We start from the raw sequence: 18,394 nt of genomic DNA, 5'->3' as shown, positions 1-18,394 counted from the left end.
AGCTGAAGTTCAGGCTCTCATTCTCGACCCTTGTGTCAGTCACACTGCAGGTATGCTTGTACTTGGCTGTGTACCTCACTGACCCTGATCCACCAGTTTCAAATCCTGACTTGACCTCATGCCTCCCACCTCACAAAAAGCTTGTCTGATAACCACTGGACTGTTGTCTGAGCCTGTCTTACTGCCACTAAACTTGCTCTGATCTTGCCTGGCAACTGTGGGATTCCGCCACTGCTCAGTGAGCATACTGCTCCATGCCTGCCTTGCTGTCACCCTTAGCTCCCAGCTCGCACTATTGTGGGCAACAGCCTCCCTGTCCTGCTGCTCCCTGACTAACTAGTCAAGAAACACAATTCCTCAAGAAACAGGTCAAAAGACTGAAGAACTTAAGCAGTTGAAGAGTTTAACAGTATCAGAGTATCTCATACACCAGCTATCAGCAAACTGGCTATAAGTTTATGGAATGAATCTTCCTGGGAGCCAACACAAATCAAATGAAGCACGTGACTGGGAAAAGTCAGCACAGATACATCAAGGGCAAATTGTGCTTGACAAATCTGATCGCCTTCTATGACAAAGTAACCTGCTCAGTTGATGTGGAGCAAGTGGTGGACATTGTCTACCTGGATTTTTCCAAGTCTTTGGATACAGTTTCCCACAGCCTCCTCCTAGAGAAATCGATGCATTGTGGTCTAGACAAGCGGTCTGAGCAATGGGTGGGGAAGCAGCTGACAGGTCGTGTTCAGAGGGTGGTGGTAAATAGCTCCTTCTTGAACTGGCAACTTCTCACAAGTGGGGTCCCACAGGGACTGATATTGGCCCAATGCTGTTTAATATCTTCATAAGTGACCTGGATGAAAGGATCAGGTGTACCCTGATGAAGTTTGCTGATGATACCAAACCAAGTGGGGAAGCGGACACTTCAGAAGGGAGAGGCACCCTGCAGGAAGACCTGGGTAGGCTGGAAGAATGGGCTAACAAGAACTTTATGAAGTTCAACAAGGAAAAGCGTGAGGTCTCGCACCTGGGAAAATATAATCCAGGAGTGCAGCACAGGCTGGGATCTACCCAGCTGGGGAGCAGTTCTGTGGAAAGGGACCTGGGGGTCCTAGTAGACAACAAGCTCAATATGAGGGAAGAGTGTGCTGCCGGCGCAAAGAAAGCCAACAGGATGCTGGGTTGCATCAACAAGGGTATCACCAGCAGAGATAAAGAAGCCATTATCCCACTCTGCTCAGCACCTGTCAGACCACACCTGGATACCATGTTCCATTTTGGTCCCTCCTATACAGAAATGATGTGGACAGGCCGGAGACAGTACAGAGAAGGGCCACCAAGATAATCAAAGGACTGGGAAGCCTGCCATATGAGGAAAGGCTGAGAGAACTCGGTTTGCTCAGCCTTGAGAAAAGAAGGCTTAGGGGAGACCTTATCACCACATTCCAATATTTAACAGGTGGCTACAAAGAAGATGGAGACTCCCTTTTGACACATGGAGAAGACAAGGGGTAATGGGTACAAATTACTTATGGGGAGATTCTAACTGGACACAAGAGGAAAATTTTTCACAATGAGAACAATCAGTCACCGGAATAATCTCCCCAAGGAAGTGGTGCGTTCCCCAACATAGGACACTTAAGATGTGGCTGGACAGGGTGCCGGGCCATCTTGTCTAGACTGTGCTTTTGCCAAGAAAGGTTAGACCAAATTATCCTTGAGGTTCCTTCCAACCTGGTATTCTATGATTCTATGTTACTGATTAAGTAAGGCATTAGAATTCCCTTGGTAAGTTTAATGAGAAAACCAGGATCATTGGGTAAATCAAAAGAATGCTGTCATAAATGGAAATTTACTTGCAATGCTGTAGAGGCCACACAGCAAAGATGTTACTAACAAGCTGATCTGCTGAATGGATTTTGCATTTCAGGAAAATCACAAATAAAGAATGAAATGCTTAAATTCCATGCAGAAACTGGCCTCGAACCTTCAGTAAACCTTAGAGGTCATCCTGTCTGAATGATTTCATTGATATTTACCTTAAAAATAAAAACATACCAAGAAAAAACACTGTTTCCATAGAAATCAGATATATAACATTAGTCTTCACCATCATTTAAATTGTCCTGAATAACAATAATTATAGTCTCAATTAGAAGGCAAATGAAAATTGACAGAAAAGCCACTCTCATAGCTTAAAGATGTGATGTAGATTTAAAATGAAAAACAACAATCCTGTTCCAAAAAAGTTCATGCCAGACTGACTGGTTTCTTTTTCCTTACTTTTTTTTTTTTTAATTATATTTTTAATTCTTTTGGGAGTCTTTTTGGTCATAACACAGGGTAATTAAGCTGCCCATACCAGAAAGTACAGCTTCACTCAAAGATCTCTCAGCTGTAGACTGTTGCTTCTGTATCTGTTCAGGACCAAAACCACGATCTCCGTAGGAGACACAGGAAGAACAAAGACAGGAACAATGTTGAGTGGTACACTAGTTAGAGTGCTCTGCTGCATTCGACAAAATCATAATGAAGACTGTAATATGAAAATAAAGGTTTAGACTAGACCAAGAATAGTTGCAATATGGCAGATTAAAGGTCCACTAGTTTGAAATGTCATCTCCAGAAGAATTAATAATAACAAAAAAGTTTATAAGGTCTTCTGAAACTAATTAAAAATCCTATCCTGGTGGCTGTTCCTACTTGAAGCAGCCAGTTAAGTCAAAATTCCATGTTGGTTACCATACCTCATACCAGAGCTAGGACACACTAATTACTTCTGCTTCCAAAACAGACATGGAATCAGGCTACTGAATTTTTCAAGCAAGAATGAGATTTGTCTGCCAGCAGCTGCCATGAGAACAGGCACTTAAAAAGGAGAGCAAGAACAGCAAAACCTGGTACTGCAAACTAGCCAGGAAACCTGTGACCTCTACAGCTGTGGCCCCAAAACATAACTCAATGCAAGGCCAAGCCCCCATCTAATGTCAAGTGGAGGTTCAAGAAACCCTTTTTCACAGCTTTATACAACAGCTACATTTGCTTTCACAGTGCAATGAGATTGCAATTCTGCAAGGAATTCTTTAAACCAGTTCCTGATGATGGATTTGTAGAGCAAATAACTAAGAAAAGAAAACAAAAGTCTGAGTTCTGCAGGCAAAAAAATTCAGAAACAGCACATTATTGTGTGGGAGGAATGCAAGTATGTACCACTGTCATCCCGAATGAACGTTTTGTACTAGGTTCTTCTCAAAACTCCAGTTTTTGGAAGACTTGTTTTCTAAAGCATCATCTTTTGAGAAGCAAGAGGTAACAGTACCAAAAGACAGACGATTGCTATACAAAGTAAAACTGAAAAAATCCTCTTTCTTCAAATAGAGGCAAAATTATAAAGGTATAAGAGAGTACTGATTCTGCAAAGAATTCTACTAGCTCCCACTGCAAGGCTTCAAACATTTATTTTTAAAAAAGAGAATGTAAAGAAAAGAATGCATAGGAGATGCCAAATAAACATCTATATTATCAGAGAGCATCACATGTAAAAAGTAGAGGAGTAGGAACGGACAATTTCGCTCAAATGCAATCCATCTGGTTCTAAATTCATTTTCATATGGTCATGTAAGTTTTTCACATCTGGTTGCCCAAGTTTCATTGAAGTTAGGTATTCGCAGTAATTCAGAGGTGTGTAAAAAAAAAAAAAAAAAAAGAGAGAGAGAGAGAAAAAGAGATTAATGAGAATGGCAGAATTTGCCTTCAAAGAGTTACTTTTTTTCCCCCTTGGAAAACAGAAACAGACTTTTCCTAAGTTGACCAGCAACTTATTATTCTAAGATCCAATAGAAGATACCAGGCTATTTAACACACAGATCAGTATTTCTCCCCAAAATGTGATTTTTAAGTGGTATATTACAATAAGAAAACAGTATCCTTAGATGTCTTGCAAAAATGCTTAACAGCACTTTGAGATTTTGGCATCAAAATCTGTGCAGAATGTAGTTTGTGCTCCAGTCTTCCGCATTACAGCTCCATGCTGGGAAAGCACAATCATCTTTGTGATAAGAACTGAAAAAAGGATACCTCTTGGGCTAAGGCACAAACAGACATCTGATCATTGATAACCTGGTTCTGCAATTAAATGAGTCCAGTTCAGTTATGTGCCTTAAGAGTGTTTGGTATATTCTCAATATTCAATTTCAGGTCGCTTAAAACACCAACAAGAGTACACCAATTAAAGCAAAAAGGTTGTGTCATTGATTCACTCCCTTTTTCAAAATAAAGGAAATAATGACTAATTGTCCAGAGAGATCTATAACCAATGTTAACTTTTGTGGATTAACTTCACTATTCAGTTTACTCTTTCTTACTTTTTCCTCTTTGCAGAAATGTAAATCTACTCTTTAAATTGTGCTATGTCTACATCACTGAACAATCATTTAACTAAAACACAGGCAGATATAGTAACAGTCATCTGCAGTACGGATTATTCTATCTCATCTTCGCAAGAGAATGCTCAAAGTTCAGAGGATGTACTATCAAATTTCCAGAGGAGGTACTATCAAATTTCCATGATCACACATTAACACATTAATAGGACAATTATAAAGTATCTTTTAAAGTTAAAGGCACAGCTAATCTACCAGGTCACTCAAGTGAGATGACAGTCCATACAGCACTAAACAAGAGTCAACTTGTAGTAACTTCCCTCTGTTCTGGACTACCTTTAATCTGCTCTAAGAATGTGTACAAATCTCTTCCTACTTCATCTACCAAAATCCATAGTGGACTAACCACCTTTTTATCATTTTTCCTTTAATGATATTTCCTTTTAAATCTTTTAAAATTACATAGTAATTTTCTTTCCAGAACAAAGTGTTCACTCAACCAGCTAATAAACAAAAACAAACAGTTCAACACTGAAAAGCATCTGACAGTTATAACTACATTTGCAACTCTGATCAAGAGATTTTCAGATGGGAAAACAGTAATGTATCTGAACTATTCATTCTGCACATCAGACAGAATTACAGATATCCACCCAACTGACTTAAGGTTACAATTCAATCATCCCTCATACAGAATATCTACTCTTATATTACTAAGGCATTTTTATGCTCTCAGATGTATTGTTTGAAGACTGACAGCGTTCAGTATTCAGTACATAACTTTTTTTAAACTTCATTAAGCAAACACAAAAATTTCAAAACAAACAAGCTAATGTAGAAGATGTGTGCCGATGCAGAAGAATTGAGCATTTCACTATACTCCAGAAGAAAGTGTACTTCATGTGATTTAATTAACAAGAAAAGTGTTAATTGTTATGCATGGTCCAGTAGAATAGATTACTACTCCAATAAGTCAATGAATGTGTTCAGATTATTTTTTCTAAGATGTAAAAAAATCTCAATTTATACTAAAGTATGATTTTTAGTGTTGTTACAGAACTAATGGAAATGTGAGGGGAAAAAAAGATTTTAAGAAGTGAAGTAGCATTTTAACAATAAACATTAAAATGAAAACCAGACCTGATGACTAAGTTAAACTGACACCAACCAAATCAAAACAATTCCAACATACAAATAGAGCTATTGATGAGATAAAAAGATAAGAATATGCCTAAACCACAAATCCAGAAGATAAATATACTACACAAGAAAAAGAAAAAAAAACCAACACAAAACAATTTAGGGGTTTTGGTTTTTGAAAGGTATATGAAATGCAAGACTCTTGGGGAAAAAAAAATAGCAACACAAAGTGATTGCACTTATGCAATGAACAAAATAGTGTTGTAGAAGTTTCAATACAAAGTCTGCCAGTCCTATCAATTCCTTGTGTCCCCAGTAATAATATATATTACTATCGTGCAAATCTATTCTACATCCCCGTTAGACAGGAGCTCAACTGAGATGCATGAAAGCATAAGGCTAAAAAGTGTCTTTTTTACCCTGATTTTCTTTGCAATTCAGTTGAGAGTTAAAAAAATCAGAAAGACTAGCCTTAAATTCATCAAAGGGCTAAGAATGCCAATGCCATAAAACTTAATACTACAACTATTAATTGTAATATCTTGATCTCTTACCTAATCCCATTCTATGGTTAGGTTAGTGAAACTCTAGGTCTTTGTGAGGTATTAAACAAAATTTGAGTATCAGAAGTGATTTCATAATTAAATACCTTGTGATACTGACATATCCTATGTGAAAATTCATTTTTGTTCAACTACTTTATACCAGTTCGGTTACTACTTCTTTTTGCACACAAATACAAGCATACGGACTTCATTTCAAAGTTAAAACAAAGGCAAAACCAGACTGCCATTTCACTTGTACAAGACAGATTTCTTTTTAGCAAAACAGTAGTATAGAATGCTTCAGAGGTCTTAAAACCGCACTGCTTTCAGCTTGGATTTGTAATTCTTGCATGTTATAAGCACTTTCACATAATAATTGTAAAACAAAGAGGATACTTGACAACAGTCTTCACACTCGTGCTTCAGTAGCTGGATGGTAGAAATCAATAGATTTCTGTTTTCCTACAAGTCACGTGTTTGCTTCCGTTCAAACAGTGCTTAGGAAAAGCAGCTTCCCATCTCTTTGTTGTTGAATAGTCAATTAATCTGCTATAATTATTATAGTCAAGAAATGGCACATTCTTTTTATTATAAAACAACTTCTGTTAGATTCTATACTTGTTCAGATACCCAGAAATATTTAACAGCCATCAGATTAAAGCAGGGATAACAAAAACATTGAACTGGGATGTTTCCTGGGAAGTATCCCTAACTACAAAAGCATCTGAAATTCATAAATGCATGGTAAAGAATTCTCTCTGATAAGAACTCTAAACATAGTATATGCTTGTAACTGCTGATCATCTTTATACATTCTTAATAACCTAAATATATCTTGTTTCAGAAAATACAACGCAAAGAGGGGGCTTACTAGAATAAATTCCACTTGCATAAGTGTAATTTAATGGCAAAGTTCTTGCAAGAAGCGGGTGGGCCAGGGAAAAAGCCTGAAGATAGGGAGAGAAAGGAAAGCATACTGCTCCGATTAAATTGCAAATGCCACTCTTATCTGACTTAGGCAGTTGTGTAATCTTATTTAAAGTGCTACCCAACGAGCATGGAAACAGATATAAAGCTATGCGGTTATACAGGCAAATTTTACCTCTTTTAAGTACATTGGTTCAGAAGTGTAAGTTAAGCATATTTTTTAACGTGAATTGTAAGTGTTCTAGCAGTAGCCGAATTGCCTACAGGGAATACAATATGAAATGTCAATTTCTATGTGTAAATGGGTCATTCTAATCATGTTTAGGTTCCGTAGCTAAATTACAATGGCACACATAAAAACTGTAGTCAAGTGCAGACAATTTCTTAAGATTTTGAAAGCAAACAATACAATTGCAATTACTTTTTTCCTTAAGAGAAATACAAGAAACATTGAGCTTTTTTGACAGGAAAGTCAAATATAAAATGTGAAGGAGAATATGAGAGAAAAAAACATGGATAAACGAGATTTCTGAGGTATATACCGAAAACAGAATTGATCAGAGTCAGAGGGACCAACATTAGATGACTAAACAAAGCAGTCATGCTAATTGATGACTGGAGAAAGAGGAATCCAATTCAGAGTGTGAGAAAAGCAGACAAGCATCTCTGATGCTTATCCAAGTCCTCCTCTTTCCTTGCACTGCTTGTAAATGACATCATGAAGGTAAGTTTTGAGACTTAAAGAAGGTCTTGATTCATTATGACATTCTTATGACAGGGAAGACTTCAGCTGGATTTAACTTTGGCTCAAAGGCTGTAGGACTTTTCCCTCCCATGGGTACAGCAATACCATTCAATGTACTTTACTTTGTCTCTTGTGCCCAGCACAACTTCTGTCACAACTCTAAGCAGGTCTTACTCTCCCTAGCCACACCTTTTACTATCATTTTTCCCTGCTGAAAAATGCATCATTGTACTTCCCCTCTTGCACTGGTCCAGCAATCTGCTGCTAATCCCTTGTCGTGCCAGCTGAACCTCCTCTTGGTTTCACATTATAATTTAAAAGGAATTTACTGACATGATCTGTACTATTTTCCTGCTTCAGAAAGTAACATTTCATCTCTCTTAAAATGGTACCGCCTAAATCCTACCAGACTCCATTTGAAATGCAAATATTCTAGAGGAAACTACCAGTTATCTATTTTTAGAAAACCCCTTTGCTGCTTCTAACAACGACTTTTAGATCTGCAGTCCCAGATTTCAATGCCTCTGATACCTAAGGTGAAAGCCAAAAAATAGCCATTTTTAAATTCTCTCAGAAGTAAAATCCTGCGCAATTTTGACTCTCTGAAGTCTAAAAAACGCATACCTGGAGATAAAGCCATACCTTACAAATAATTAACAACTAACGTCAACAGTCAGAGATCACTATGTTAGGTACTATGCACATATTTAATAAGAGATAAGCTTTTATCCTAAAAGCTTGCAATTAAGCTTATCAAAAGTGACATAAAGACATGAGAAAGAGACAAGATAATAATACATTAATTATTATTAGCATAAAAGAGTCATAGCATACCATTTGCCTAGTCACTGCAAAGTGTTAGCACAGTCAAGCGTTTTTAAAAAGGCATCCGAAAATGGTAACGTAAGTGGCTTTTCAGACTTATGTGGATCTCTCCTTTTTCACATAAAGGGCAGCAGGAGGGAGCACAAAGGCATTTCAGAAAAAACTAGAACAGACAAAAATGTCTGACAACACTGGCAGGCTAAAGACCAATGAACCAAAAAATCAAAACCCAGTAAAACAGACTACTAGATTTTGTCCTATGAAGAGTCTAGAAGGCAGTTTTTCTCCCCTCTCAAATGTGTTTATGATTTCAGTGAGACAGAATCTGACTTTGGCATCTTTCTGGATTCTGTCCACACTTATTGGACATTCAAATACTCACCTCATCAGTAAGAAACTCCTTACTCAGACCAAAGTCTGTCAGCACCACATGGCCATCGGAATCAAGGAGAATATTCTCGAGTTTTATATCCCGATATATAATCCCCAACTGCAAACAGAATATAAGAAAAAGTATTTCCAAATCAGTGCAACCACATCAAGGAGACATTATTGAATGCATTTAAATATGAAGCTAGCAAAATTCCCATTATTAAGGTAATCTAACACCTGAAAGTCACACCTCAAAAAGGACAATTTTAAAATGCCGTTGAAGAAATAACTTCGAGTGACTTAAAAATTCTCAGAAATTACACTGTGCATTAGTGTCTTAAAATGTAAAGGACATACTGTATCTTTTGAATCTAAAAAGTGATGGAACACTTGCTTTTAGTGCCGAACTCAGCTCAGCTTTGATTAAGAATGAAAATGGAAGCTTCTGTAATATGTTCTAGACCACACACACGCTTTGAAGTAATCAACACACCTCCTTACTACCTCTGAAAACACTTTCCATGTCTACAGTTGGGCCAAAGTTTCAGAACTCTGCTATTTAATTGTATCAAAACAAGGACACCTGAACAAGAGTGCAACTCAAACACTGTTCACATTGACTACAAATTAGTTTTACTGACATACACCATTTCCTAAAGACTACTAAAAATTAACAATCATTTTGTCAGTAACAACACTCTTCACACTACAGACAAAAACTTGTAGCCTGAGCCTGGTGCATTTGAATAGACACTTCACTGGAAGTATTTCTAACTATACAATTAATGTCTCATGGCTAGATAAAATTACCTTGAATTTAAAACAATCTAAAAAAAATAGTTCTTACTAACTTTATACGATGTGAAAAGAATACAATTGTAGTTCTATAAAATCAGCACCAGGATAAAGTTACTTTACCTTGTGGAGATGTTCAAGTGCCAAAACAATTTCCCCAATGTAAATTTGCACCTCATTTTCTGAGAATCTCTCTCTGTGTGAAAGGTGAGTAAACAATTCTCCTCCATTTATATAGTCTAAAGAGTAGAAAAAAGAACCTTATAATTTCACTTTCTGACAACTTAATTTTCTTATCGGGATATTAATAGGTACTTTGTAAGTTATTAAATACGATGTTCTGGGATCGGATGCTTTTATTCTATTTAATTCAGTACATCGTGTACAATACTCGATTGCCTTCTTAGAGGACTGACGGAAGAACAAGACCAACTTTTAAATAAGCAGCAAAGCCATAAAATAAGCCTCAAATATCTATACATTAAGACGACGAATATGTTTTGCAAAAAACAGTCTTTTAGTTATTTAGGAATATGAAAAGAAAGGAGTACAAATGACATCTACAAGCAGAATGCTTGTACAGTTTTATGAAATACTTAAGAGCAACAAGGCAGACTGACATAAAGAAAAGCAATTAAAAAAAAAACAGGTATTAGGTGAAATAATCAACTATGGGCATTTACAAGTTTTCCTCTTTGCAAGTGGAACTTCGATGGCAAAACCTACTGGAGGACATTATTTCCACATACATTCCCTCATGGAAACCACACTTTCACTCTTTGCAGGTTATGACACAAGGGTTTTCCCAGTCAGAGAAGGGGGGGAAAAGGTAATTATTACAACAGAGCTCCACTGCAACACAAACACGTTTTAGAGGCAGAGCTGTTTATGCTAGCAGTGTACGGTAAAGCCATTAATTTGCAACCCCACAACCTCCATATTGTATTTGAGGTCTACATATACAGAACGGGGAACATGCCCCACAGTACCTCACTCAACATCTTCCTGAATATGGTTTCTATAGATTCATTGTATAACACAAATCCATGAAAAAGGTCCAATCCTACTATAAGTAAGTTAATACTGCGGAGGAACAGCATATATAAAAATTATAGACACCCTGATCTCTCTCCTTTTTTTAGTTCTCCATTTCTCTGTTTGGGAAGGAATATTAGTGGAATCAAATGTGAGGAAGATTATTTATCTAGATCAGTAAGTACATGAAAACAAAGATAATAAAGCATAAATAACGCACATCTTACAATTGCTTCCTTCTTCCAAAAAAAAACTTCAGCATTTTAATCATGGGGAAAACAAAAAGATAACAGAAAAAAAATTCTAAATATTTCTAATCATAACTGCTAACTTAGTACAAGATAAGAATTGAATTCCCAGGCACTGTTCTAAGGACTGTGACAGATATGAACCCAAAGCTGCAACAAGCCTAATTCTATTCAGGTTATAACACTAAACACAGTGCAATGAAACAACCAGCCTTGAAATGCTTGGTGCTAGATCAAATGCACTACTGATACAATGGGGGTGGGGAGGGAAATCACTTTAATATAAACTCCATCTGACAGTTCAGGGTTTTGGGGGTGGGTTTTTTTGGTTTTGTTTGTTTGTTTGTTTTTTAAGTATTAGGTTAACCTTGTGTGACAACATTGTACAGAACTGGTACTCATGGATACAACACTGTTCTTTCAATCATAGCTTGAAGTCAACCTAAAAACTGGAATTAACTTCAAACCCTGTATTCTGGAAAACTGGCTGAAATGCAGCTGCATGTCTGCACTTGATCCAGACTAAATTCATACCACAATGTAATCTGATTGCACAAAGAACTATATGAAATACTGCACTGAGGCTCCAATTCTAAAAACTCTTGAAACTGGAATGACATGTCGCTCATACACTGAGTTCAGCTGGGTAGAAAAACAAAGGCAGAGACCACTTTCCCCAAAAATTCAGAAGCCTCTGAAACACAAACTCCTAAACTACATCCAAGAAGTGATTTACAAAGATTTACATAACGAGACATAAAAAACTTGCAACAAATAATTGGTTGGGGTTTTTTTGTCAGGGAAGGTGTGAAGCCCAGGTGAATTATAAAGTAGCTTTAGGTCATGTTAGATAGAAGAAATTTTCACTGTTACAAAGGGCGATTAAAAGACATTTTTAAACCTCCTCTAATGATTCCCATTTTCTGTTTATAAAGAAGGAAAAAAGGACCTTTCTGGCCCCACTGATATTCTGAGAATGCATTCATGTAGACTTTGCGGGAAAGCAAAAAAACAAGCCAAAAAGCCCTTAATTATGCATCAGCTTTGAATTTCTTGCTTTAAACATCACCTTAACATTGCGCTATGGTGGGCGTGTGCCCAGTCTGCACTATCTGCTATGTAATGTTCTTCAGAACTAATTGGCTCCCTCTTCTTTGTCTCTTAAGAGAATATAATGTCAAGCTTTTAATTTTCCCTTCCTATAAGATGTTCTTCTGGCCTTCTAATTATCCTCTTCACCTAAATTTCTCCATTACTATGTATTTATTTTTAGGTAACTACATCCACCTCAGGTGTGAAGGTTGGTGGGGTTTTTTTTATTTTATTTGTTTTGGTTTTTTAATTGTTAATGGAATCTAAACTGCATTCTAGCCAAAAATATCTGGATTTAAAGAATGGTATTATAACATTCATGTTATAATACATGTTCACGTTTTGTCTCATTAAATCTTTCAAATTATTTTCCAAATTATTAATAAGTTCAATAAAATAAAAAAAATAAAAACAATTAAAGGTTAACATCATGGAATCACAAATCAATGGATTTCTAACTTTTTCTTTGTCTCTCTAGCATTTTTCTGCCCGTGACAGTATTTTACATGTTTCTTTAACGTCCCAGTCAGAGGAATTTGTAAGAATCATTATTACAATTTTCAACTCTGATTTTCAAAAGGAATCCAGTAAATACTCCATTTAAACTTGAGCTCCTCAGATACCTGTATTACCTCAATGTAGTATATGAAACTAAGGTATGCGCGTAGAACACCTTCTTAAGAATTGACAGCCAGTGGTGTATCCTCATGTAACATTAATAAAATTTTATTAATTTAATGTCTAAATCAGCCTGTTAATAAAGGTTCAATAAACAGAAGTTATGAGCTAAAAGGAATTGCAAAACCTGTACTTTAATTAAAGGACCATTAACTCCTTTAAATAATTCACTACAAAAATGTATTCTGCATCCAAGCATTAACTTAATCCTTTATTTTCCAGTTCTTTTAAAATAATTTAAGCAAGCAATCTTTAAAAAATTGCTTGTAATTCTCTTACAAATACATCTTATATAGCAAACAAAATTTGCTGCTGATCTGAAAGGTAGATATATTTCTAATTTTAGAGTGGTATCAAGCCTTATGAACAAGCTCTACTTCCAGCACAGAAATGTGTGATTTTGGATTGCCTTTTAACACCCAAAAATTGAAACAGTATTGAAAAGTATCTCAATACTCTAAGATCAAATCGTTTCATAACAAAAAGTTTTGGCAGCAAATGCTTCCTGAAGCAGTAAGGTTTAGAGTTGATTTTAATACTCTTTTCCAGCTCTTGAAGTAAGTGTTCCTCGTTATCCGGAAAAATCCTTCATCTTCCTCAGAAAGACAGGACTCTTCAAAGGCAATGAAATTGGGGAATAAAGCAAAAGGAATATAACTCCTTAATCTCAGTGTCTTTCTCTAAAATATTACTGTCCTGAAAAAGCATAGTGGTAGGGAATAGAGACACACACATACAGACGTTATAGCTGAGTCAAAAAACCTAAGAAAGTTCCTGATCAGTCTTCTGCCGACCTTGCAAATGCTACAGAAATAGATGTTGTTCTTCACAAAGGTTGATGGTTGGACTTGATGATCTTAAAGGTCCCTTCCAACCTAGACAATTCTATGATTCTAAGTGGAATGAAGAATGTTCTAATAAGTCTTGCTATATCATAGTTCATTATCAAGCATCTCTTGTAAATAGAGATTTATGAAAGTTACTGGTAGAACTTCCCAAAATGAAGTATCACAATGCATAAAACAAGAAACTGATCCACAATCCAAGTATTTTCACCAGTATTTTACAGCAGGAAACCATAGCAACAACTTGTACATTACAGTGTTGTAAGGCATTTGACCAGAAATAAATGAAAGCACAATCACCTTTAACTGGCATCGCCCATGTTATGTGCACATTTGTTCAGAAAAAAAAAATCTGCCTGATACAATCTTTCAGTTTGCAGCATTTCAGTGCTAAAATAGCATCCTAACCAGTCAGCATAGTGACAGGTAGCCCTGTCCTCTCCAACAGACATTTCAAAAACACTGATCACATTGAGGACATTATACAACTTGTTCTTAGAGTGAAACGTGCAGTATGTTCGAACTAGAAGGCTTTCTGCTGCTTAAATATTTCCTTACTTTCTTCTTCTTTCCTACTAACTAATCCCAGTAACAAAATCACATTTGGTTATCTCATCTGACCAATAACCTGAGTGCCACATACACAAAGGCAGCACACAGAGAAAACAACCTGAAACACTTTATTGCCCAGATTCATACAGATTAAGAACTTTTTCATTCATGGCAGTAGTTTGTCTGAAAATCTGTAGAAAACTAATGCAGTATATAATTATGGTTTAAAAACTGCAAATGAAAATTTCATCTTCTACATAAGTTCGAGAAAAATATTTCTCTAGTTTAGGTAGTTATGGTCATATACATTTTTTGCTGCATGTAACTCACTGATAATACTCCCCCTCCAAGTCAGAGTAGCATACTGAAGTTCAAACAGGAAAACCACAAACACAGACACTGTTGAAGATGAACAGTGTTTTACTTCCTATGGTCTTTTATGCAATCTCCAAACACACAGCACTTACGACCACATGAAAAAAAAAGCTGCAAAACATTGAGACAAAAGGGCAGATTTTTTTTTTTTTACCATTAACATAAGACTTGAATTCTGAAAACTACTCACCTAAAATGAGATGAAGTTTTGTATCTGTTTGAAAGGCATAATGTAATGTGACCAAAAATGGTGATTGCCTGATGTGCTCCAACACTTGTCGTTCTGTCCTTGTGTGCTCAGTTGTTTTGGCTTTTTGAACTATTGTTGCTTTCTTCAGTACTTTCATGGCATACAGCTTTCCAGCATCGTGGCCGCTTACTTTCCTCACTAGGAACACTTTTCCATAGGCTTAAAAAAAGCGGGAAGAAAAAAACCAAACAAACCAACAGTCACCTACTCATACTACAGGTGTGGCTGATATCATTATTATTTTCAATTACTCCTTGTTATGGCAAACAGTAACGACTCAGGCTAAAATCTTCAGAACACTTTTTTATTTCAGACCAACCTTTTCTGAGCAAAGTTTCCACCAAATGAGCTTAGTGACCAAACACAGCAAGAGTAGGGAAAAACAATCAGAGTTTCAGTATTTAAAAGCAATTTAAAAAACTGATGATTTTTTTCCATTGTAATAATCTAAAAGTCCCATACCTAGAATTTAACACCAGTTTGGAGTAAGAGATATGCTATTTTTTGTCCTCAAAATAGTCTGTCCATACTTGCACAACTTACATGCTTTCATTATTGGCTTTATAGCACTGAAGTTCCAAAAAAACATAGAAATGTCAATGAATTTTTCCCATCAGTACTTAGTACATAGGAACTTTAGGAGGCTCCCATACTGGACTTAAATGAGAATATGACAGAGGAATTATCTCAAAAAGAAAGTTTTCTGAACACAAACAGTAAAAGAAATAGTCACCAGGACTAAAAGGTAGTCTTTCCAGAGTTTTAAATTATTGAGTTTAAGCGTTCTGTTTATATATTTGATTAAAAATATCACTCCAGTATGGAGTGCAAGTGGCAAACATGGACATCTTTTTTCTTTTTTCTTTTTTTTTTAAATAAAAAGGGCTCCTAGGAACTGTACACAAGTAACTTTGATACTTCTACTAGGCAAACCTGTAGAAACAGTAAAGTTTAGAATTAGTAAATACACAAACAGGATACTATGGGAAAGGATCAGTGTTACTTTTGTAGATGTGGTAATAATTATTTCTATTAATAATCACTCAAAGGAATCAGGAGGAAGGAACAATGACATGGTTGACTTATTTAGATTTCTAAGGTACTTAACAAGTTCCCTTACAAAAGGGTCTTAAAAACACTAAACAATCATGGGTGCAAAGAGAGAGGTCCTCTTACGAATAAAGACCTATATTAGCAGACAAAAACCCAAAAGGTTAAAAATAAATATTCAACTTTTTCAGTGAAAGGAGGTCACCACAAGTATTCATCCTGCCTGATTCAGTCACATACAAACAGTGCGGAAGCTGGTTTTCTTGGTTTAGTAAGTTATCCACTGCAACAGAAGTCGAAGCTTACTGCTGAAAACTGTACCACAATATCAAAATATTAAGTAGCTGAAAAAATAAAATGGCAGATAAAATTCCAAATAGGTAAATGAGTAACCCATGTGAAGTATGATAATACCTAATTGTGCACAGTGTGATAACTGAGAAGAAAAAAAAAAAAAGACCTGGAGTTAGCACAGACAGAGCACAGTGGTAATCCAAAAAGCAAATAATGTTAGAACTTCAAGGAAAGTATTGAATAGGAAAAAAATGACACAACGTACCATCCCTCCCAACCTTCCACACAAAAGCAGAATCCCTTATGCTGTGGTATGAAAAATTTGTGTGCTTATATTTTGAGTGATATGTATTATCTTGGTCTCTCTTCTCTTTTGCCCCCAGCTCTCCTCACCCCCATCAAAAAAAAAAAAAAAAACACCACAGGAGAATATTAAAAAAAATACAGAAAAGGATAAAAGAATTCTTCTAATTATGAAGGGAGCTAAACAAGCTCAGACTTTTTATTTAGCCTCAAAAAGCCAAGTACTTAAGAAGACGCTATTGAGTTAAAAATCAAAAATTGCATGAAGAACAGTTTTTCATTATTTCTAGGAAACAAAAACCAAACCTAAGGTAACAAATAAAATCATTAGGTATCAAGATTCAGAACTGCCTAAAACACATACAAATATGTGGTTAAACTGTGGAACTACTGTTACGTTATGGTGCAGATGTCAAAAATGAAGATGAGTTCAAAAAGATTATATAAATACTTGAGGGAGAGGAAAGTATACCAAGTGTCGCGAAACACAGAAGAGAATCTCTGGCTCAGGCAGACCCCAAACTGCAGGCTGCTGCGAGTTCATTAAAGAAACCATCATCGTATGCCTCTCTATGTGCTTATGGAGTCTCCTTAAGCCATCACGTGAGACAGAAAACTGAACCATCTGGGTGTTTTGTCCAACCCCTATAATTATCTTCACATTACTGTCTCAAAGACAATGCTCAAGTATCTCGAAACTGTAAATACACCAGACAGGGTATATTGTCCTGAGGCGAGACACTCAAATATAGTTGGCCTTTAAAAACACTATAGCATACATTGCTCCCAGTAAGTAATTACATGTAACTCCAGATTTTTCCTGCTTTTTCCAGACAGGTAAGAGTTTTAAATTATGAAACGACATGTGTTTTTTTCCTACAACCAAGTTCTGCTTCATTCAGTATACAAAAGCAATACTGCTCATACAATGAACAATTCTTTTAAGAAGTTCTTTACCTGACTCATCACACCCTAAGGAATCATGTGTGTCTTCTTTACAGCAGCCATTATTCCCAGTAAGAGCTTTCATAAACTAAGTTTTCACAACACATCTGCCAAGAATGGCAAATGGAGGCAGAATAGGCTAACGTAAACATATCTTTCTACTTTGGCAGACAAACGCAAGATACACAGGTCAACCTTTTTAAAGATGTTCAGTATTATATCGCACTCCTCAATTTTAATTATAGCTTTGAGATCTCAAGTCTAAGTTGGACCCAACAGTCACTAGCTGGTCATCAAGAAATCGATAAACAGAGATGTAAAAAGATTACTTTAGTAAAACAGGCATTGGCCATAAATCCTGTGATGATGTACAGACACAAGTGATCTGAATCAAGGTCGTACAGACCGTTATATTGTGACTCCAGTAATACTGTTATGCATAAGCACAGTTTTAATGTTATGCACCTATTTTTCCAATATTGGATGTTAAATTATTTTTAGCGTCTGGAAAACAAGTTCCCTACTACTGAGAGCACTGTTTTTTTTTAAAAAAAAAACTGCTTCCAAAAGTAGCATTTACATCTTTTTAAAGGCGTTACTTCTCAAAAAACAGATAACACTTCTGCATTCTACTAACACGCAACAAAAACAGTGCGGAGAATGGCCTTAGCTTGCATTTCTCAATTGCTTACAGGAACAGCCCTAGTTTTCACCAGTTTTCAGCCAGAGCTTGACATTGAACCTCCTTGTGCCTCTCTGAAAAGCCCAGTCCACAGCACTAAACACAAGTTTCCTTAGGTTCCTGGGAAACAGTAGTTTTATCAGAAATGCTGGAGAACATTACGTTAAGCTAACCTGAAATAAGCAAAAGCCCCTAGATTTTAATATTTGGTTACCCCTATCTTTGATCCCACTTTATAAAACCATACAATAATGCATCTTAAGTAGCAGAATGCTGGCAATATATTAACAACACCCACTACAGCTTTACCTACATCA

At 36.2% G+C, this 18,394-nt stretch overlaps 1 protein-coding gene across 1 annotated transcript in view; it reads right to left on the bottom strand.

Moving 5' to 3' along the window:
• The window catches only part of RPS6KA5 (ribosomal protein S6 kinase, 90kDa, polypeptide 5), a 68,275-nt gene that overhangs the window by 44,224 nt on the left and 5,657 nt on the right, over window positions 1-18,394 (bottom strand). The window contains exons 2-4 of the mRNA XM_009885593.1: window positions 14,744-14,962; window positions 9,852-9,967; window positions 8,944-9,051 (exon numbers count right to left, since the gene is read on the bottom strand). Of these exons, the coding sequence (XP_009883895.1) occupies window positions 8,944-9,051; window positions 9,852-9,967; window positions 14,744-14,900 (381 nt within the window). The 5' untranslated portion in view covers window positions 14,901-14,962. The remainder of the gene's footprint in view (window positions 1-8,943; window positions 9,052-9,851; window positions 9,968-14,743; window positions 14,963-18,394) is intronic.

Source organism: Charadrius vociferus, unplaced genomic scaffold, assembly GCF_000708025.1.
Source record: "Charadrius vociferus isolate BGI_N301 unplaced genomic scaffold, ASM70802v2 scaffold355, whole genome shotgun sequence".
Taxonomy (NCBI): Eukaryota; Metazoa; Chordata; class Aves; order Charadriiformes; family Charadriidae; genus Charadrius; species Charadrius vociferus.
The sequence above is the reverse complement of the archived record's forward strand: the minus strand, read 5'-3'. Positions and strand labels throughout refer to the sequence as shown.